The sequence below is a fragment of the Notothenia rossii genome (genome assembly GCF_949606895.1).
Source record: "Notothenia rossii genome assembly, chromosome: 1".
NCBI lineage: Eukaryota > Metazoa > Chordata > Actinopteri > Perciformes > Nototheniidae > Notothenia > Notothenia rossii.
Genome location: NC_136912.1, coordinates 49,387,718 through 49,410,547, shown reverse-complemented (window position 1 = coordinate 49,410,547; position 22,830 = coordinate 49,387,718). Strand labels below are relative to the sequence as shown.

Below are 22,830 nucleotides of genomic sequence, written 5' to 3'. Positions count from 1 at the left end.
AAGGCATCATTTTTAGCTTCATACCACATTGCTCGTGCAAAAAAACCTCACACAATCGGAGAGGATTTGCTTTTACCAGCTACCAAAGACATTGTCCGAGAATTGCTTGGCGAGGATGCTGCTAAAAAAAATTACGCTGTCCCACTCTCGGACAACACCGTCAGCCGACGGATTGGTGACATGGCGCAGGACGTATCTGCTCAGCTTTTGGAGCAGGTGAGAGCCAGCGAGTACTTCGCTCTTCAACTAGATGAGAGCACAGACATATCGAATGAGGCCCAACTGCTTGTGTACATTCGATTTATTTCCCAGGAGAGATTTGTCGAGGAAATACTGTTTTGTAAAGCACTTGAAAGAAGAACCACTGGGAAAGATATTTTTCAAGTTTTGGACGATTACATCGAGTCTAACGGATTGAACTGGGCCCGCTGTGTGGGGGTGTGTTCGGACGGAGCCGCGGCAATGACCGGCAAGATCAGTGGAGTGACCGCTCTCATTAAGCAGAAAGCCCCGCATGTAGTCGCCACACACTGCATGCTCCACCGTGAGGCACTTGTCGCAAAAAGGATGGATAACGAGTTGAATCAGGTACTACAGGAGGTTGTACAAGTGGTGAATTTTATTAAAGCCCGCCCCTTGAAACACAGACTGTTTACCCTGCTTTGTAATGAGATGGGCGCCCGTTTTGAGGGGCTGCTGCTTCACTCAAACGTGCGCTGGCTGTCACGGGGCGCAGTTTTGAACCGTGTCTATGAGCTGCGGAGGGAGGTTGGAGAGTTCCTCTCTTCTGAAAAGCATCAGCTGGCAGAGCGGTTCACTGATGCAACCTGGATCCGCAAACTTGCATACATGTCAGACATTTTTCTGCATCTAAATGTACTGAACCAAAGCATGCAAGGACGTGACACGTACATACTGCAGGTGCAAGACAAAGTGCGTGCTTTTTCCAAAAAGATTATGCTGTGGTCAAACAAGCTCCAGGAGGGAGTCACAGAGATGTTCCCACTACTTCACCAGGAGCTGCTGTCATGTGATGATTTGGGCTCCATCTCTCCAATGATCCAGTCCCACCTGGAGCACCTCCAAGGATATTTTAAAGACTATTTCCCTGACCTTGAAAACACACATTTAAACTGGGTTAGGAACCCCTTTTCCCCCGGTGTCGGTTCTAGTTTGGACATAAAGTCACAGGAGGAGCTGATTGAGATGACAAACTCAGGGGATTTAAAACTAAACTTTGAGGCTCTTCCCCTGTCTAACTACTGGCTACATGCAAGAAAGGACTATCCCACCTTGGCTGACAGGGCACTGAAATGCCTTCTCCCTTTTGCAACAACTTACTTGTGTGAGTCTGGCTTTTCAACTTTAAAGGTACTCAAAACTAAACATAGAGCACGTCTACATGTGGACAATGACATGCGTATGGCACTGACAGACATTAAGCCCAGGCTTGACAGACTGTGTAGGAGCCACCAAGCCCATCCCTCCCACTAGTGTGATCACTGTCTGTCACTTCCAACACACACACACACACACACACACACACACACACACACACACACACACACACACACACACACACACAAACACAAAAGAGAGGTTTGGTTTCTTTTTTCTGTTTTTGTATCATCAACAGTTTGTTGAAAGGTTTGTTATTCAGTGGGAATATAGTGTTGAACTTACAGAACCAAGTCAGTTTAATAGATTTTTTTTCTTTTTTGACTGAAAACTTTTGAAGACATAATGCAAGAAAGACAAAAAAAAAAAACTCTTGCATATGTAAATATATTTTCTGTAGGGTAAAATGTATTGCAACATAGTGTCTATAATAAGAAAAACATTGTGGTGGAACAAAGATGCCCTGCCATACAAATCTTATTCTGTGTTGAAAACATATTGTTAATATTATTCTCATGCTAAACAAATGTAATAATTACAGTATTGAATAGAGAATAAAAGTAACAAAAACGTTCTTAAAGTTGATGTGTGACATATTTTGTAGCATTGTTGGTTGGTTTGCAAAGGGGGTCCCCGGCCAGAAGCTAATGATTTTTGGGGGGCCTTGGCATGGAAAAGTTTGGGAACCCCTGGCCTAGATAACCGGGGTATACAGTTTAAAATGTTAATATATTTAATTTAAAGTGTTCAGAGTGCAGTTTCAGTGCAAGTCAGTTGAAACGATCTTAAGTTGGCGTGACGTTGAAGTCGTGCGACCCTGCTGCTGTACTGGCTTGTAGTTCGTTTATAGCATAACGTTAGCATTTCGCTTTTGGCGACTAGATTTATGATTCAGAAATTATAAAAGTAGGGTTGACATGTGGAGATTATCCGGCTGAACAAAACGTGATCCCTCTCTTAAATGTGTGTCAACCACAGACCTTATTTCGAGCTATTTTCCAAAATCCTATGGAGAATTTGCATTGGTTTTTCAAGAAGGAACCGGAAGAAGTTTACTTCCGGGTTTTACGACGCGTCACTGCGGTTCTCTATACGCCTAGATGTGTTGAGGGCTGCATCGTTATCAAACCTGTTGAGCATGTTCAACGGAGTTATGAGAAAACCGTGTTTCATGGCGAGCATTGTGTGGCAACGGCATTTGACGAAATCTCAAAACTGACACATATATGTCTTTAGAGCTGTACTGTTAACACACATGTGAAGTTTGAACACTTATTGACCTTTTACACAGGAGTTATAGCAATATTTTGCCTTATGGTGAGGGATGCATTGCCATGGCAACAGGTTTTGAGGAAAACGTACTATTGTCATATTGAACTACACAGCCGGAAAAAATCTGACTTCCTTACAGAGCCCCTCCTCCAACACACACGAACGCGCGCATGACCAATGAGGGCACGAGATAAGTTTGTGCATAGATGGAAGGATGAAAGGCAGGTAGGCCATCCAGTTATTTTAAATGATAAATGATTGGTCGTGCTTTTACAGCGCCATGGCTTCCACAGATTACATTTGTGTATTTATTGTCAAAGCATTTAATGTATTCATTGCTATCGGGATGTTAAAGAGCAACTTCCAGGTTAAAGACACCTGTGAATACATGTGTAGGGAAATGATGAATACACTAGATTTTCCAAAAAATATACAGAAATATACACTACAGTGACATCTGGCGTCGGTTTTGTAAGAAATGTTCACTTCCGCATAAAAAAGCCTCGGCACGTGACCTCCCGCGTGTGACGTAACACGGGGGACACAAGGGGGAGAGCGGCCGGTGTAACGTATTAATAAACATAGATCCCAATGCTAGTTTCGACACAGAAGACACAGAAGAAGTTGAACATGAATATTCGAATGCATATGACGGACCACAACCTTATAATTATGAGCCTGCTAGGCGTCCAAGAGACCAGGAGCAGCCAAGGATTAGAAGAAATAACGGCCATCGGAGAGAAATTGAGTTGTGGTGTGAGGAGAACCAGTGGAGAACTGGGCAGCTATCTTGGTGAGTGACCGGCGTTAGCTACAGAATGTTAGCTAATGTCACATCACAACATTTATAAAGTTAGCTATCATATATCAGGCTATAACTAAAGTAGCATTGATAATATAGTAACGTTACTGGCAGGACTGTTGATACTGATCCATAATAGAAACTAATGCGCAAGTATCAGCCGTATCTCGCGTTACCTAATGCAACTCCACACTACGGTGCTGTGTACCGGAGGAGAGACGCGACTTACGGCTGATACTTGACGATCTGGCTGGTTGTGGAGCCTCCGTTGATATGCCGTTGATGAAAAGCAGGTGTGTAGTCGGGGAGGGTGCACAGCTGATTGCAGCAGGTGAGTGGAGGTTGAGCCGGGAGCCAGGAGTGACAGCCACCATGCACACACAAACAACACAGACAGGGGGAAACAAACAAACACAAAGGAGACGGCTGGAGCAGTACAGTCACCACAGCGTTACCTAATGCAACTCCACACTACGGCTTACGGTGCCGTGTACCGGAGGGGAGAGAGAGAGCAGCGAAGGGGGGGGGAGAGAGAAGTAATACGGTTTCCTGATAAAGCTGTGGAGAGTATGTGCTGCAGGGAGGTGGATGCACAACGCATCCAGGAACGAACGCTAGCTCCGGTCCTTTTTACTATGGACTCGATGTCCTGACAGGCTGGTATTTGTGCAACCTGCACAAACACAATACTGCAACATGATTACAAATGGTGAAATACAATGTAAAACTACCGAAAAATACCAGCTCCTTAAAACACAACTGCTCTACTCAACGCAACTCTGCTATACCCGCGGTCAGAGAGCGGAGATGTGTCCCCTGTGTGATGTAATATGATGCGTTTGACATATGACCTTAAAAAAAAGCCGTTTTTAAGAGCAGAGCTCAAAATTGCTCCTTTCCCTCTGAATTCCTGCCCTTATGTCTCGTAAAACATATCAAATCCTGCATTCACTTTTTTAATTGTAATTTTCAACCATGTTTAAGCATAAATGTAGAAAAAATAAAAACCTGCAAGATGCTCTTTAAGAGCATTCCATGGAATATAACAAAAAGTGTTTCTGAAGCGAATTACCTACCCTACCTTTAACTGTCATCTGAAGTCTGGTGCTCTTTTTACCATTTTCATAGGCGTTACAGCGACATCGTGTTTTTTAGCGGGGGATGCGTTGCCATGGAAACGGCATATGGTGACACCCCATAATTAACATAGAGCTGTTCAGGGCAGGACCATTCACCATCATCTGAAATCTGGTGCTGTTTTGACCATTTGCATAGGAGTTACGACAACATTGTGTGTTTTGGCGAGGGATGCGTTGCTATGGAAACGGCATATGGTGAAATCTCAGATTTCACGTAGAGCTAGTGAGGCATGGACCGGAGATATACAAGTGAAGATTGGGGGATGATGGGACCGTGTCCATTGGAGTTACAGCGACATCGTGTTTTATGGCGAGGGATGCGTTGCCATGGTAACGCCACATTATGTAACATCAGATTTGAAATGGAGCTGTTCAGGGCCGCAGTGTGTGTGGCGTTCTGAGCATGTCAGTTGGAGTTATGACATAATCGTGTTCCATGGCGAGGAATCGCCTAGCATCGAGCGAATGCGAAATTCGGCACCAAATGACGGCTCCGCCGTGCAAAAAAAAAGATTTCCGTGATGTCTCGAGACGCTACCCGACGACTTTGGAGTCTATCGGATAAAATCCCTAGGAGGAGATATTTGAGTATGGAGGAGACGAAAAACGCGAACGCCAAATTAAAAATGGCCAACTTCCTGTACGTTATACCTCTCCAAGAGGCTTTTTTGTTCGTCTCCGCACCCTAGATATGCGTAGCGAGTTTTGTTCGTTTACGTGAAAGTTAAAGTTGGGGGAGTTTACGTTAAAACCAGAAGTGGGTGTGGCCTACGCAATTTTTTACGCATAGGGTCTTCGCCGACCTCTGGTCTCAGACCCTAATAACTGTTAATAGTAATAATGAGATAATACATGACCTTACTCTGTCAAATTGGCCATGGTGAGGCAGTCGGTTCTGATGTAACTCATCAGGTCCAGGATGGGCTGAACACTGTCCACTGTCCAATCAGACCCAGCCAGCTGTTCTGGTGGGGAAGAAACAGGGAGAGATAATAGTCAGTGCTTTTTGAGGACAAAAACAGAGGTACATTCAGATTGTTTTACTCAGTTTGACACATTAAGAAGATATTGTTTTAACTAACTTAATTAGATATGCATATATATTAGTAACTTGTGAAAAATGTATTGATCGTACACTGTATTTCAAATAAAATAAAGAGTGCAGATTTCTTCATAAAGATTGGTTTGGAAGCTGCTTATTCCTAGATTACACACAAACATTGTCAATCACACCGACTGACGGCATTAAAATTGCACTCTTAGAACACACTACGCTACCATATAATAGTGAGGATATTATATCATATAGGTAACCACACACGGCCAACAATGAAACAAATACCTTTAACGTGATCCAGACCAATCCACAGGGCCTTCTCAGGTTCAGAGCTCAGCAGGTGGAATTTAACTGCCAACAACAAATCTCCTTCACATATGGCTGCTTCTGCCAAGGACTTACAATCCTCCAATGAAGGAAGACCGCACTTGAATGACAAACAACACATAGTGCTTGTCACTATAATCATCACACATAATATCATCAACATCAGACATGGAGTCTCTCTTTTATCTCCTCCACAACATGTCTTAGATCTACCTGAATGAGTGCCAACTCACCCTCTTATGAAAGAGATTGATTTCTGCAGGGCTTCCTGGGTAATATGCACACAGCTTAGCCAGTAAAAAGTCATTGTCAGGAATCATTTGCACTAGGTCAGCAGAGAGCTCCCTGAATGTAAACAAGGCACAGATGAAAGTTTCTTCTTGATGGTGTTTAGAAGCAGCCGCTGTCAGTGTTTGATGAGCACAGGTGGAGTACCCTGCTCTTCCACAGGCACTCACATTGAGAAATTAAGATCTAAATTCCGGCTGACTAATAAAGTCCAAGCCAAAAATTGTTTGGCAGTCAAAGGGCTAATTCATAAACTTCATCACGGACATGTGTCATTATGCAATGTCCAACATAGCCCGTAAAGAAATAACGGTGTTCAGCTAGCTGGATATGAGCAACATGGGGTTTGCAACAAACTAAATTAAATGTAACATTGTACATTACAACAACATCACAACATTTTGAAGGATTAAGTAGCCCAAAGAAGCTCAAACTGGTTTGATCAAACATTCAGATTTTGATGTATTTTTAAGATGTACAGAGGAATAATGAATGTTACACACAATGGTGCACATGCATGGATGGAGACGTACCATGTAGGTGTCATCATGTACTTCCTGGCCAGGAGTTCAAGACAGTATGCAGTGCTCTGATTAGCTGCCTCTCCAAGGACTATACCCACACATGCAGCCAACTCCAGCTCATTACCTCGGATATGACTTGACATGGCTAACTAAAAAAAACACACACACACACACACACACACACAATATTTTTTTTAATCCACTTTCTCAGAGAAATATTAAAACTAACAAATGCAAGTCTGCTGCAGGTAAGCGCACAGACGGTGGTGTGCACCTTGATGTTGTCCACAGCGAGGTGGCAGCATGCAGCCAGAACGGAGCATCCATCCTGGAAGTACCACTCAGCGAGTTCCTTACAGACCTTATGGAGGAGACTGGACAAACAAGCCAATATAGCCAGGGACTTTTATAAATACGTCTCATCTCCTCATCTCATTTTAGAGAGCATTTAAATGAGACTAAACATTTCCTAGAGTTCCACTCTAATTATGAGTTCTACAAGTGAAGTTAGAGACTCTGAATGAATCATAGTCAGCAGGACATGTACCAGCTGAAGTGAAAGTGAGCATAAGGTTGACCAAGCATGACAAAAACTGACATAGAGAATTGAGACAGAACTAAAAATAGTATTCAAAAAATACCGGCTACCTAAGACTAACACTAAGAATATTTTAATTTAGATATGATTCTCTTCTTTAAATTAATAGTTACAATAACAGTTTGATCCCTCGTGTTTTGGAAAGACAATTCTGCCATTTTTGCCATGCGATGAAAAAAGAATAACTTGTCAAAGGTAACAACCAAAGATATTTAATTAAAAATTCTGGTGTGTGTGTGTGTGTGTGTGTGTGTGTGTGTGTGTGTGTGTGTGTGTGTGTGTGTGTGTGTGTGTGTGTGTGTGTGTGTGTGTGTGTGTGTGTGTGTGTGTGTGTGTGTGTGTGTGTGTGTGTGTGTGTGTGTGTGTGTGTGTGTGTGTGTGTGTGTGTGTTTTACCTCTGGTATTGTTGTCTGCTATCCACATCATTAGTTGTGTGGTTCACTGTGGAACTGTGTGGTGCACGAATGTTCCCTTCGCACGCTCCCTAAAAATATAGAACATCATATTGTTTTTAATTTTGTATTATTTCTTGTCGATATTTTCACAACCATCAATTTATCCTTAACCCCCCTCCTCTTTATTCATGTATTCATGCAGACTTAAAGAGAAAAGCCGTTCCCGTCATTGTGTTCCCACCCTCTCACACACACTCTGTGTACCTGTGCTATCATCAAGGCTTCCTGAAGCTGTCCTCTGCCAGTGAAGAAGGTCACCAGTTGTTCTATGTCTCCTGTGGCGATGCCGTATGGGATAGCATCATCGTTATCCTCAGCCATCAGCTGCTCAGCTCTCCTGTCACATGAGCACATCACAAACATTCATATACATACCATAAACAACACATAAAGATTTTGTCTCTGTATTCATATTTAAAATAAAGAAGATGGCACACTTAATAACTGAATTTACAATTCAAGATTTATGCTAGTATGAACACATAATAAGGCTTATCATGGTCAGAATACCTTTTGACTATCGCTCGTTACAGAGTGTTTCCCTGTAGGCTGCATCTTGTTGGTTATTGTTGAGGACAGAGTTAGTGCTTTTATTATGATGGCTTAACATATGACCTGATAGTGAGAGCCTCAGATATCCCTCTGAGGTTATCAGGTCTCTGTTTTGAAGAATGTCTTTGTATGCAAGGTTTTCACATTGGATCGCATTGCACTATTCAAGTGTTGCTCTTATTTTGCCACCTCTTTTGATCCAAGGTTAGGGTTAGTAGCATTGTGGCATTGCTCAGTGATGCACACACTGAGACAGTAGCATCATGTGATTAGCAAACCTGTTTAACAGTCCTCCTAGCAGTTTACACTGACAGACTTGTTTTTGTTTCACTTTTATTGTTGTTCACTGACACTTTTATTGTCAGAAGCTGACAAATAAAGCTGACAAATAAACGTAACCATAGTTTACCTCTGCATGAGATTCTTCCAGTATTTCATGGAGACTCCTGGAGCCACAGACAAGGCTTTCTCCCACTGAAAGAGAGGGAGTAATCAGCCTCAGTTACATTTGCAAATAATTTCTTTCTTTTCATATCTATTTGTTTCTAACATTAGACGAACTGAGTCGTTTGTCAGAAGTTGTTTGATGATGCTCAGACGTCTCTCTCATGACATGTTCTTCGTAGACATTTGAAAGTGTATTATGACAGTGTGAGGCCGTCTAAATCTTTCCTATGATATGACATAAGCCTGTTACTTGACGATATTGAGTGTTTTAGTGTGTGTTTGCAATGTGTCCTAAAAAGGCATGTGTAGAAAATGCAGTGCTTACTTTACTTACTTTTCAATGCTTACCTCTGCTCATGTTTGTCAAACACTGAAGACAGCTCTCCATTCACTACTAGAGAACTGTCAGTACTATTCTCTCAATCTTTCATAAAGAGTTTAGACAGTATCTCTCTTATAACTATTCTTTGACCAAGGACTTTCTTGCAAATAAATAATATGTATCCATCTCAGTGATCCTCTGAACTGTCATATGTGCAGTATAAGCGCATACATGCTGATATAAATGAAGTCCTCATTATCATTTTCTGCGCTGCTCAAAAATAGTTTTCCAATCATGCATAGACAATAATATCTATTTTAATGGAGACCAGCAAATAGATGTTTGATATTGACTGATAATATTTAGTTTTGTTTAAAGTACAACACCATTTAGGTCGACATTGTATTAAAGCATCAAAAGGGAGTGATGTGGAGCCAGCCAATAATTAAGGAGCACATTGTTGAATATTGAAATGGATAAACACACACACACACACACACACACACCTGTCCCAGCTCCACCATTAATTCGCAGTATCGTTGGACCTGTCCCAGTCTCAGATGGATGTCTGCGGCTTCTTTCAGCCTCTCCTCTTTACTGGGGGCACCGATCCCCCCTCCAAATTTAGACATCTTTACTATAGTGAGCTCCTGGGCTTCAGACTGAAAAAAAATAGAACAGGTCAAACTGGAGTGAAAACACTTGAAATACACTGAAACCTCTTGGACTTGGCCCAAAAAAGAAAGCTGCATTCAGTGTAGTTATGTAGTATTTAAATGAAGAGGATAGCATGATAAGTATGATAAGAAAGACGTACATTTTTATAAGTGGTCTTCTAGTTCAGTGGTTCTCAACTGGTGGGTCGCGACCCCAAAGTGGGTCGCGGACCCGTTTCGAGTGGGTCGCAGATGTGTGAGTGAAAAAAAAAATTTGGAAAAAAAAAATTCCTTTTTCTTTTCTTTTTTTGGGGGGGAAAAAGTCTAACTTTTATTTTGAAGGCCCGATTTGCTAACGTTGTGCATGCAGTAGGCGTTGGACTGAAAGTACCGGAGACCATAAACGGTTTTGAAAACTTCTGTCACGTAGTGATCATCTTCTCAATAAAACATCTTTGCTGATGTTTTTTCGAGTCTTCTGGCCAATCAGAATCAAGATTGTAGCCGGAAGTCCCCACGGAGAATAACTTTGCGGTAGAACTATTCTTTATACATCCATGGGTACAACTTCAGATAAAAATTAACACATAATGAAATATGACCCCCGGTTTGATGATTGACAGGTCACAGAACCATGGGGGCTATCTACCCTTACCCACAATTTAAACTATTTCACACAGATTATCTCCTCTTTGCTCTTCTCTGTGTGTGGAGCGGCAAGTTCAGCTGCCAGAACAAAGTGAAAAAAAAACAATGGCATAAAATATTAATAATATGTCGTAAATCTATTTTTTTTCTTCTCAGAGTGTACCAGAATGGGTAGTTTATATGTTAGTATTTCTAAAAATCTCCTGGGGGAGAATCCCCCCAGACCCCCTTCTGGGGTTAGGTTTTCAGCACGTGTGCCTTTTTATGTTATACAGTTCAGCTTTGATTCCATCATCTCATTAAACCTTATTTAAAAGCATTATTTTGTTCTGTGAAGGGATATAAGGGATATATGCACTGTACTTCACTTCAATTAATATGGTATGCTGCAAAGCCTATATATTACTGCAGGATTTTTTGTTGAATAGATTTGAGTGGTTCAAAATGTCGGGTCGCGATCTATTGACTAAGGAAAAAGTGGGTCCCGAGGCCTGACCAGTTGAGAACCACTGATCTAGTTAAATCATGATACTATGAACTAAATATAGTCCTGTATTATAATCCTTTATTTATTTTCATAATCTTTCATTATGTTCTTTATTTTCTGTATGTACTGTGCTTTTCCTTATCTCTGGCTAGGTTACTGGGTCAACATGTATTTGTTTACATTAGCAGAGCCTTGAACCCGTTGAACAGTAACTCAGAGGATTCTCACCGTTTTAAACTTGAGCAGGTGCTTCATGTGCATCACCCCCCCGCTGTAACTGGGAGGCAGCAGCGAGTCGTCCTGCCCGCTGATCACTGACACCAGGTCCCACAGGTTGCTGCTGCCCCCTGGAGGCTGAGCAGGGAAATGTACACACAGGTTCAGAAATACAAGGAGTATTTAGGATGAGATAAGATAGACTTAGAAGCAATATAAAAAACGAATGGATCTTTACAATATGCCAAATGACACACATTCTATTGGAAAAAGTGTTTGGAAATACACTTTAATGTTATTAAGTAAAAACATTTTGTATACGTTTATTATTTATTGTGTTTAGTTGTAATATAATATTACAATATTTATACTAAAAACAGACAATCCCAAGTTTAACATAAGTAACAAAAAAAGGGGGGGGGGCTTTATGTTGACTCATTCAGATTCAACTAAGCTAAACCCTGGACTCTGGACAATGTGTTACTTGACTGGAGTAATGTCAATCAAATCTATGTTTATGGGCAAAATCTTCTCACAAGTCTTTGGAAGTGAAATATCATGTTTAATATACAGTACCAACCCAAGAGAGGACCTAAACAAATTAGATATATTTTAATTTGATATTGGTATTTATACACTGAATTCTAGATTTGTCCTATCTGCTGGGCCCAGAATACGGTTAGTTGTTTATCAACAATAAATTAGGGAGAGTGTAAACATGTTTAGCAGCATAACATAATGCATGTTTGTACAATCTGAGGCAAAGTGTCCTTTCATCACACAGCATCACCAATGAAGAACGTTCAGAAAGCAGGTACCGAAAAGCACTCAGAGAACCAGCGCAGCTTCTTGGCCCTGATGTCACAGCTCAGTTTATCCAGCTCCTGCTTGATGTCTCGAGACACTTTCCCACAGAGCAGCGGGGGGGCGCCGGGGACCATCGCTGTGTCTGCACACACACACAGGCAGCAGGGTTACAGGAGCTGTAAGGACAGAGGGCGTCCTGAAGGGCGAAGTCTGACCTGTGCTCCCGTTGATCCTGTCCCAGGGCTGCTCCGTGAGGATGTTCAGCAGCAGAGGGGCCACCAGGGGGGCGAGGGACCACAGCCGCACCGTGCTGTCCCTGCTGCAGCTAGCCATGGTGAAGGGGCGGCTCTGATGACATGTTAAACCTGCACACAAACACACACACGTTTCAAAACATAATGTCGGCACTAGTGACTGCAATATTAAACTTTCTAAACCCGTCTCACAACATTTGAGGCTACAGCAGGGATACTATTACAGATCATCTAAAACTGAATAAATACATTATATTATATATTAAAAGAGACAATCATATAAATACATTTTAGTTTTTTGACTCATACAGTATATAAAATAATTCAATCAATCCCGTTAGAATTGAATCACAGAAACAAAATGAATATATAAAGACTACAACTAAACTTAACCTATAGCAAACACACTGATAAATAACTCAAACTAACATTTAATTTAAAAGTCAAAGCTAAAACTAAATCAAATCTCTGTAAAATTAAAAACAATTATAAGCCTTGAGTACAGAATTCCATATCTCATTTGAATGGCCTGACTTCCGTGAAACTGGCAGTTTTCATCCCATTATTATGGCAGGGGGTGTTCAGTCTTACCGTACACATCTGCTCCATGGTCGTAGACTGTATCTAGACATGTTCCATCTCTAGTGTCCCACACTCTGATCGTATAATCCCAAGACCCTACAAAATAAAACAACATTTCACACTTTAAAGAACAACTACTCTGACAGTGCAGTCCCATCACTGTGAAATGTAAAGTACATCACACAGTTTAAACACAGAGGCACTTCAAAACCATATCAAAAGTTAATATGTCATTTGTTGGTCAGGTGAAGGGACTTGTTTCAACGTAAAATCAGCCATCTTAGCTATGTATTGTTATGGATGCAACAAATGAAATGTCAGCTGGCTTTAGCGAATCAGATATTCTCCTATTGTGCCATCATTTTTTTTCATTTAAACAGGAGGTAAACCCATACAAAAGTGAATGTATCGGCTCATAAGTAGGAGCATTTATATTCTGTAGGGCTGCCAATAGATGCTACTGAAGAGCCACTACCTTTAAAATGATTGAAAGTAGGAGCCATGATGTTGACATTTTTAAATCATTTTAATTCATCAGCTACCTGTCAAATTCTACATTGCACTTTAGAGAGGTTCTAGAACTGAACACACATACACAATGACAACATATTGATTACAAATCAGTCGGTTTAAAAGAAGATTACTATAAACAATGTTAGTGACGCTACCTGAAATGAGGAGGTACGGAACCTCAGTGTTCCATAACAAGCCTCTGACCGGAGCTGTGTGCCCACTCAGCACGTTGATACAGGCGTCCTGTGTGTAGTCCCATATACGGACAGTCCTGCACACACACACACACCCCCCCGCCCACACACACACACACACACACACACACACACACACACACACACACACACACACACACACACACACACACACACACAGACTCACACACACGCATTACATTGACTTACATGCATTTCCTGGAGACTTATCCTAACCTTAACCACAACCAACACATTCCTAACCCTAACCCTAGACCTAACCAAGTCATCACCCTAAAATGAATGATTCCCCTTATGGGGACCTCCATTGTGTCCCCATAAGGGAAGCCAGTCCCCACACGTGACTGTGTAAACAGATTTAGGTCCCCACAAGGATAGTAATGCTAGGCCACACACACACACACACACACACACACATACACACACTTTGTTACATGATTACTTGATTTTATTTAGATTTAATTTTTGAATATGTTATGCTTGTTTACTTTACTATGTAATTTGCAGGTTTATTTACATATGACTGTACTTTTAATAAATGCCGTGAATACATGTTGGATCATGAATGTGTGTGTTTATTAAAAAATCATAATACAAAATAAAGGCCTGTTGACTTGCTGTGCTAAACATCTCCAATAACGGAAAAATTATAAAATAACTTGGTGGGTCTAAGAAAAAAAAAAGATATCCTAAGAGTAGCATTTTGTAGTTCACACATTTAACTTTGTATTTTAGGTTTATTCAAATTGTATTCCTTCTTCTTTTTTTGTAAATTATCATTTGATGCAGCAGCAAGAACGATTCTTAATAAAATGTCCATATTATTCAAGAAAAAACAATACCTGTTCTTATTTCCCATAGCTCTGTGTGTGCACTCACCCATCATCTGATCCAGAACACAGTATTCCCTCTCTGAGTGGAGACCAGCGCACATGGAAGACTTTGGCGAGGTGTCCAGTGAAGACCTTCAGAGGCTGGTCGGAGCTGGTGGCCAGGTAGTACACACGGACATTTTTATCCTCACAGCCTGTAGCGATCATGTCCCTGCAGGGGAGAGACAGGCAGGGGGAATTGTGAAACATCCAGACGGTGACTTAACACCTTCCATTTCTGACAGTAATAATGTGCTACAACATTTCTATAGACGTGGTGTAGACAGTGGTCGGATTTTACAGTGACATCAGCTGTTCACCCCAGCTGTACAGTGTGACTGTTTGGTATGAGAGTAGGTATGAGAGGAGAATAGAGACACTACATATATGTAGTGTCTCTATTCTCCTCTCATACCTACATGCTTTACTTTGATTGGGCTTCTTTTTTATATAATCCTGCTTTGTTTAACTAGTAATATCTTGTCACTATGTTTTAATCGTTGAAAATAAGTTGTTTTTTCATTTGAGGTATGTCAGGTCCAGCTGTATTTAAACTGTTGAAATGATTCAAAGCAGTAAAGAAAAGATTATTAGATCTAATAACATGGATCAGTTCCATGTCCCCCCCCCCCCCCCCCAAAGTAAGACGGCTGTGGATTGACGTCCTACTTGTTGTTCTGGCTCCAGTCACACCCAAACACCGCAGCAGGATGTTTGTACTTATGGAGGATTTTACCATCGATGGTCCGGATGATACTGTTTTCAAAACAATACACAATATGTAAACCTTTATATGAAGGACAGATATATATATATATATATATATATATTAGCAATAGAACAAACTTTAGCCGGAACAGGGAAGATGAGGACTTACCAGAATCCATCTCCACTACAGGTAGCAATCCTCTTGGAGTCCTTATGGCTCCATGATATGCAGAATATACCATTCTTACCATGCTGAAGGAGGACACAGAGGTTGTCAATGCACACACCATAATACCATCAGCTTAATAAGTTGAAGTTACATGTTTCACAAAATAATTGTTGGCGAGGATAGACTAATCAGTACTGGCACATTTCCACTGCAGGACCTCGCACGGCTTAGTACGGTATGGTTAGGCCTTGGTAGGCCAGGCTCACTTAAAGCTGCTTTTCCATCACAGTTTAGTAACAGGGGTAGTAACTATAGTAACGCAGTGTAGGTGGGCCGATCGGCTGTTCGGCGGGCGGAGCAAAGCTGTGTAAAACTGCTGTGACGTCATCTTCAATGTGAACCACACAAAACCAACATCAGCCGTTAGCTGTTAGCCCTCAGAGCTCACAGCTCCTCATATCTGTTCAGAAACTAGACAAAAGTTAAACAAGTACAAACCACAGACTGTCTGTGTCATGGCGAATACAGTCGCTGCTTTATTTATGTCTGTATAGGCCGTTGTTATGAGTGTGGACGGTCGGAGCATATATAACGTTAGCTTAGCCGATCTCCATTCAGAAAACACGCATTTTAAAAAGGTTTTTCGCCTGCCGTCTGTCTGCAGATTTGTCAAAGCATTAATTCATGGTTTTTACTATCCGGCATCAGTATTTAGTTACTTCGGCATCATTTTGAAACGTGTATTACAATTAAATCACTGTAAAATATGTTAATTTTGTTGTAGTTGTAGCCCCCTTGCCAGCGATTCTCTCTGACCATTCAGCAGTCGAGAGTGTTTACGTCACTGGTTTAGCATATTCAGCCCGGTTATTGGCCTGGTAAGAACCTCGATTTTGGAGGGCCAGAAAAAAGCCCTGAGTACTACCCCTAGTGGAAAAGCAAAAAAAAGCGGGCCTGGTTTGGCCCGGCCCGCTTAAACTGTGCTACGTGCTGCAGTGGAAAAGCACCATTAGAGAGCAAACTCTCTAGCTGGTATGGAAACAACCCTTTTCAGAGTGTCAGTAGAAGAAAAGGAGAATACAGCATACACTAATGCTACAGGGACTCAGCTTGAAGTCATTTTTGAAGTCACAGTAACCTCATTAAAGCGAGTGATGATCTTTCCTTTCCTGACGTCCCAGATGAACGCTCCATTACGAGACGTTGCGCCTGCTATGCAGTTCAGATCTCCTTCAAAACACAAAGGTCACCACATTTCACATTAGGCACAGATGATGCACTTTACTAAGCTCTTGGGATGGGAACAAGGGGCAACCTCTGAGTCTGGAAAGTAAAGCAATACATTGCCAGCAGGGGTGACTCCATTGGTAAAAAACATTGACTGTATAAAAGACTGTGAGACTTCTCACTGAATCTTTTCCTAAATAGTTTATGATCTCAAACCCAGATGAAGTCTCCTTCATTACAGCATGATTCAGGATTATGGCATTTATTTATTAGTATTTATGATGGTCCCAGTTAGAGTAAAAAATAATTGCGGTTACATGGTGAATGACAGGTCACAGGTTGATATTTTCACCTTATAACACTTTTAAAGTTTAATGTAAAATGTTGGATATCCTAAAAGTATCTTGTTCAGCATTCAGTTGTACTTTGCTCCACCCTCTCGGTCACTTTTGGTTCCAAAAGGCATAAACGGCCAAGTGCCAAACTCGAGGTTACAAAGCTGTAGTGCACACACAGTGATGTCACAGTGACTGGTCATTTGTTATGTCCAGTCTATACATGGGACAACTAGAGTTTCTTTATATGAACCTGACATGTTTGTGCATGTGTTTTGTGGGCTGCTAACATCAGATTGGATTCTTTATGTGTGTGTGGAGTGTATCTACCTGGAGCCCAGGACAGTGAGTATACCACTCCTTCGTTGCCAGGCGAGGTGTAAACTGCTGTCAGAGTGTTTGTGTCCCAGATTTTGATGGTTCCATCAAAGCTAGCAGTGGCCAGCAGGTTGGGGTCGTCTGGCTTAAACTTACAGTCAAAGATAGTCTCTACATGCCCCTGGAAACAACACAACACGGTTTGATTCTTTTCTTTCAGTCATATGTAAGCATGTGTAAGCTGTTACGTTTACAAAGAAGGTTATAGAATACCAAGTCTCGTAGAAAGTCCCACTTCTTGGCCCCCATGTCATATAGCCCCACCCCACCATCCATGAAACAGCACACAGCATGGCCCGGAGGCAGAGAGAAAGACCGGTTCTGGGACAGGGTTGGGGGAGGGACAGCCTCACTGGTGGAACTGGTGTGCTGACTTTTACTGGGAGAGCAGGAACTCTGAGCTTCAGACGGGGAGGGGTGAGAAAACATACATTGTGTTGTAGAAAAAACAGTCTGAACCTAATGGAGTAGAGCTAAACAAAAGGTGCCTTACAGGATAAGAAAGAAGTAGGCTACTTGTAGTAGTTATACCAGTATAATAGTAATATCCAGACAGAGAACATTTAAGAACAAATATGTGTGTATTGGTGGCTAACACACAGCTGTCATCTAGAACAGTGGTTCTCAACCTGTGGTACGCCAGCTCCCGCTAGTGGTACGCGGAGGGATTTTAATTGTTTTTATTTTAATTTAACCAGATGAAAACATTGAGAAAAAAATCTCATTTACAATGCTGACCTGGCCAAGAAGGCAGCAACGTTACACGCTCTTACACATAACACAGACATAAAAAATACAGAAAACATAACTAGCCTTGGTAAACAAAAAGATGAAAAGCAGCCACTACATTGTGCACATTTGGGACAGTAAGGCACACTACTTACTGCAGGAGCAGCTGGTGGTAAGGACCTCAGACAACTTCCATTTAAAACAGGCTATAGGGACAAATGCCATCAGTTTGAGGCTTGATTGAATAACATTAATCACAAAATAAATCATACTATCAAAATACTACAACGAATGAAAATAAGCTTGAGATAATTGAAACTGTGGTTTAAATTAGTTCTAATAGGCTATTGCTGTTTTTAGATTTAGAAACGAAAACATTTTTTTAAATGTATTTCTGGCGTTGCTAATGATGACCATACTACTCGTGAACGATTAGCGAACGTTGCAAGCAAGCTAAAGAAAGAAGAAAGCTGAATGATGTTAAAAACGTGGCTCAAAACGGGAGGTATTCGGAAGAGAGGTACAGAGGAGAATATTACCAGCGAAAGTGAACGAGTGAATGAGGAGGAGGACAGTCATCAACCGAGCACAAGCGCAGGCTCCGCCAGCAACGCAAAAGTGATATGCACAGCCGCTGTGATGGAGGACAGAAGTGACTCAGGAAGAAGGCATTTGCTCAAATAATGGAGAGAAGGCTGTGACCGAGGTCAAACGCTGAAAAAGCACACACTTGTCCTTAATTGTTATCTTTTTTACTTTCTTTTTTACTTTGCCACCACATAAATGGAAATAGCAAACATCAGCAGACTGAAGATGAGCTATTAGCCCTTAGGCTCATCTGCTCCTGGAGGCTTTCATTATTATTGTGGAACTGAATTCCCAAGAGGACATTTTCTGTTACGATGTGGGTTGTTGCAGGAGGCCTACATTCTCACTTTGGTACAGGAAATGACGTGTGTAAAGTTGTCATTTGTTGTGTGAGAATAAGTTATTATTTTGTTCTTTATGTTCTCACTTGTGGTGAGTGAGTGAGTGAGTGAGTGAGTGAGTGAGTGAGTGAGTGAGTGAGTGAGTGAGTGAGTGAGTTAGAGAGAGAGAGAGAGAGAGAGAGAGAGAGAGAGAGAGAGAGAGAGAGAGAGAGAGAGAGAGAGAGAGAGAGACTACCCTTTGTACATGTAGCTGTGGCTGAAAAAAAATAATGTTATTATGAATGCATGAACTGTGCATAGACTGTATTTTAACATTGGTCATATGGTGGTACTTGGAGAGACAACTATTTTCTCAGGTGGTACTTGGTGTAAAAAGGTTGAGAACCACTGCTCTAGAAGAATACATCTGTGGGGAAAGAGATGTGGATGTTGTGTAAAACTTGAACAGAATGTTGTTTGATACCAGCATGAAAAATAACTCCCGTACAGCAGAGATTCATGGGTTTTTGAGTATCTACCACCTTGGTTAGTTCATTGGGTTTTCTCCCAAGTGTTACCTTTCTTGGCAAGAGGGGAGTTCAGGACATGCAAAGCGTGAAATCCAGTCTTTTTCAGTTTAAAGCTGTCCAAAGGAGTGGAGCGAGACACATTCCAGACCCTCAACACCCCAACCTGGGAGTCTGCAGACAGAGAGAGGCAAACCACTTAAAACATTTCAAAGGTGTGTTTCATAAGACAAAATGTTCCAAAATGTATTTTGGTCTGTAAAACTTAGCAGGAAAATAATAGTTTTGAACAACAAAACTATATTAAAAGGCCCCTGCTACACATCCGGACTCACATAGATGATTAGTGCCAAACCTTTTAAGCAGAAGATTTTCCAAAAGAAAGGTTTTACTGAAATTGCATGTGTTTAAGTAGTAAACAATTGGACATGGATTTCACTGCATGAGATGTGAGAGGTTGTTAAAGGCAGCCCCCAACGAGTTATCCAATTCAATACATCCAGCCCTTTCCTGTTTTGGATTCTTTATGCATCATGGAGGCATGTGACTTTATTCCAGAATTCAAGGTAACACAGAGGGACTAATTGATGGTCATGATGGGGTAGCAGGGTTTCTTTGATATAAACTTCATCTATTATTGAAATGGTCTAATAGTAAATGAGGTCTTAAGAAGCCAAATGTAGTCAGTAATATGCAAGTAAAAATGCATCTACTGTGTGCACATACAGATGGCAACAACAGGTCCCTCAGAGCAGTTTGGCAGACCATACACACCTCCCACACACACAGTGTTTACCTCCAGTGATGAACATGCCGGGGGCTGAGGGGACCCAGGCCAGACACTGCACCGAGGCCGCAGCGGAGGGGAAGCAGAAGGACGTGATGCACACCAGGGCCTCGCTGTCCACCAGCCGGATCCCATTGTGCAGGTTAGACACTAAGAAAGACACATCGTGCTCATCACTCAGCATCTGTGTGAAATAACAGACACTAAGATTTTTGTAAGAACCAATAACTGAATGGGTTACAGAGCAGATTAAGTGTTTGGATTACTAGCATGTGTGCAACTCGATTTTGACAGGATAACAACTGGTGACTTCTAGAATTGTGTGAGTAACATTCTGTTTTTAGACTTCTCTGTTTCAGTGTGTGTACTCTGTATAAATGCTCTGTAGTTAATCTGACTGAAATTGTGATTTTAAATCTCAAAACCGCTACAGTAGCTGTCAGGCAGAAACTTGGGACAACTAATTTGACTGAAACCTTAAAACTGAACTAACTGACTGTTAGGGTTAACTTTGATTTAAACAATTGTAGAATACTAAGAGCTTTATTGAGTAGGTGTAACTGTATTAAGGGTTAAACTCATAACTTTATAACTTAGGGTTTAATGTAATTGTAAAACCATTGTCACACTGAAAAGACAATAACAACTCAGGAGGGAGCCAGTCTAGATTTCCTTTGAGGGCCACCAGCTGCAGAGAGTTAACTAATTAAAGGGGGGTGGCCCCACAGCTCTGAGAAATCAGCAATCAGGTGTCCATTTTAGGTAGCACTTTCCTGGAGCATCAGACGAAGACATTAGAGTCCTGCGGGAGTCACGAGGGAGGCAAATCCTACTTTGATTGAGCTAAGTATCGCTGGTGATTTATTGGTTTTTTTAGCCCCTCATGCTATAATCATGTGTATTTTCTCCATTCCTGTTTATGTGTCTTCTCGCAATTATCACTGGCCCTGTGTATCTCCTAATCGATATAACCGGCCTTCTCTCGTCTATCCCACATGCTCCACTGAGATCCAACATCTAGTTTCAGGGGGCCTGTGGAACTGCCAGTCAGCTGTTCCTAAGGCTGAGTTCATCATGGCTACGCTTCCCTCCAGTCTCTGGACTTCCTTGCTCTCACTGAGACCTGGATTACTCCATCCAACACATCCACCCCAGCAGCTCTCTCCACAGTATATTCCTTCACCCACACAACCAGACCCTCTGGCAGAGGAGGTGGGACTGGTCTCCTGCTCTCTCCCAAATGGAGCTTTTCCCTCTTCAAGCTACTTAACTTCACTCCTTCCACCTTTGAATTCCATGCCGTCACAGTAACCCATCCTATACAATTAACCATTGTTGTTCTCTAACGTCCACTAGGTTCCTTGGGGGACTTCTTGGAGGAGTTAGATAATCTCCTCTCACACATCCCTGAAACTGGCCCTCCCGCTGTACTTCTCGGAGACTTCAACCTCCAGACAGGGAAGATAGACGGACTAACATCTCTTTTAACCACCTTTGCCTTCTCACTGTCGCCATCCCCACCAACTCATAAAGCTGGCAATGTCCTTGATCTCATATTCTCAAGGAACTGCTCTACTTCTAACCTCTCTGTAAACCCGCTCCACACATCCGATCACTTCTTCATTTCATTCTCTCTACCCCTTTCCAAACATAACAACCTAATCTCTTCTAATTCTGCACCTGTCCGCCGTAACCTCCGTTCCCTCTCCCCCTCTACCTTTGCCTCATCTGTGCTCTCAGCCCTCTCTTCCTCTGACTCGTTCCAACTCCTGCCTCCAAACTCTGCTGCAGAAACTCTCCTCTCTACTCTCTCATCCTTTCTGGACTCTCTCTGTCCTCTCACATCTCGGCAGGCTCGTCAGTCCCCTCCTGCTCCCTGGCTAAATGACGTGCTAATAGAACCACCCTTCGGGCTGCTGAGCGGAAACGGTTGAAATCCAAACACCATGACGACCTCCTAACCTATCAGGCTCTCCTCTCCTCTTTCTCTGCTTCGATCTCTCAGGCAAAAAGCACTTTCTTTCAAGATAAGATCCAATCTTCCTATTCCAATCCCAAAAAACGATTTTCCATCTTCTCCACCCTCTTGGACCCCCCAAAAGCCCATTCCCCCTCCTCCCTTCTGTCAAGCGACTTTGTTAACTACTTTGAAAAAAAGGTTGATGATATTCGCTCTTCTTTTTCTGACTCACCTTTACTCACCGCTGGGTCACCAGACCCTCCTTTCACCCACACACTAACCTCCTTCTCCCCTCTCTCTCCAAGTGAGGTTCTTACCCTTGTTACCTCTTCCCGTCCTGCCACCTGTCCTCTGGACCCTATCCCCACAAACCTCCTTCAGACTATCGCTCCTGATATTCTACCGTTTCTCACCCATTTCATCAACACTTCACTAACTTCTGGTCACTTTCCAAACAGTCTCAAGGAGGCAAGAGTAAACCCTCTCCTAAAGAAACCCACTCTCAACCCGTCTGATGTTATAAACTACAGGCCTGTCTCTCTCCTCCCATTCCTGTCAAAAAAACTTGAACGCGCTGTCTTTAAACAACTCTCCTGTTATCTCCATCAGAACAACCTTCTGGATCCGCACCAGTCTGGTTTCAAGGCAGGTCACTCAACAGAAACTGCCCT

The 22,830-nt window shown here is 42.0% G+C and overlaps 1 protein-coding gene across 13 annotated transcripts in view; it reads right to left on the bottom strand.

Moving 5' to 3' along the window:
- wdr17 (WD repeat domain 17) overlaps positions 1–22,830 on the bottom strand; it is an 82,245-nt gene that overhangs the window by 50,428 nt on the left and 8,987 nt on the right. For 7 of the 13 annotated variants that reach the window (XR_013801835.1, XM_079645635.1, XM_079645636.1 and 4 more), the window contains 22 exons: positions 20,209–20,349; positions 19,464–19,586; positions 17,462–17,649; positions 17,201–17,369; positions 16,447–16,538; positions 15,309–15,391; positions 15,101–15,187; positions 14,439–14,603; positions 13,500–13,615; positions 12,841–12,927; positions 12,211–12,360; positions 12,007–12,137; positions 11,201–11,326; positions 9,688–9,843; positions 8,822–8,886; positions 8,065–8,197; positions 7,801–7,889; positions 7,082–7,181; positions 6,817–6,956; positions 6,229–6,340; positions 5,954–6,095; positions 5,474–5,576 (listed from right to left, as the gene is read on the bottom strand). Coding sequence is in view for 10 of the 13 variants with exons in the window: in XM_079645635.1 (XP_079501761.1) it covers positions 5,474–5,576; positions 5,954–6,095; positions 6,229–6,340; positions 6,817–6,956; positions 7,082–7,181; positions 7,801–7,889; positions 8,065–8,197; positions 8,822–8,886; positions 9,688–9,843; positions 11,201–11,326; positions 12,007–12,137; positions 12,211–12,360; positions 12,841–12,927; positions 13,500–13,615; positions 14,439–14,603; positions 15,101–15,187; positions 15,309–15,391; positions 16,447–16,538; positions 17,201–17,369; positions 17,462–17,649; positions 19,464–19,586; positions 20,209–20,349 (2,698 nt within the window). In the remaining 3 variants the exon portion in view is untranslated. Of the gene's footprint in view, positions 1–5,473; positions 5,577–5,953; positions 6,096–6,228; positions 6,341–6,816; positions 6,957–7,081; positions 7,182–7,800; positions 7,890–8,064; positions 8,198–8,821; positions 8,887–9,687; positions 9,844–11,200; positions 11,327–12,006; positions 12,138–12,210; positions 12,361–12,840; positions 12,928–13,499; positions 13,616–14,438; positions 14,604–15,100; positions 15,188–15,308; positions 15,392–16,446; positions 16,539–17,200; positions 17,370–17,461; positions 17,650–19,463; positions 19,587–20,208; positions 20,384–22,830 lie in introns of those variants that run through there. The other 6 variants (XR_013801836.1, XR_013801837.1, XM_079645630.1 and 3 more) reach the window with 5 other exon arrangements.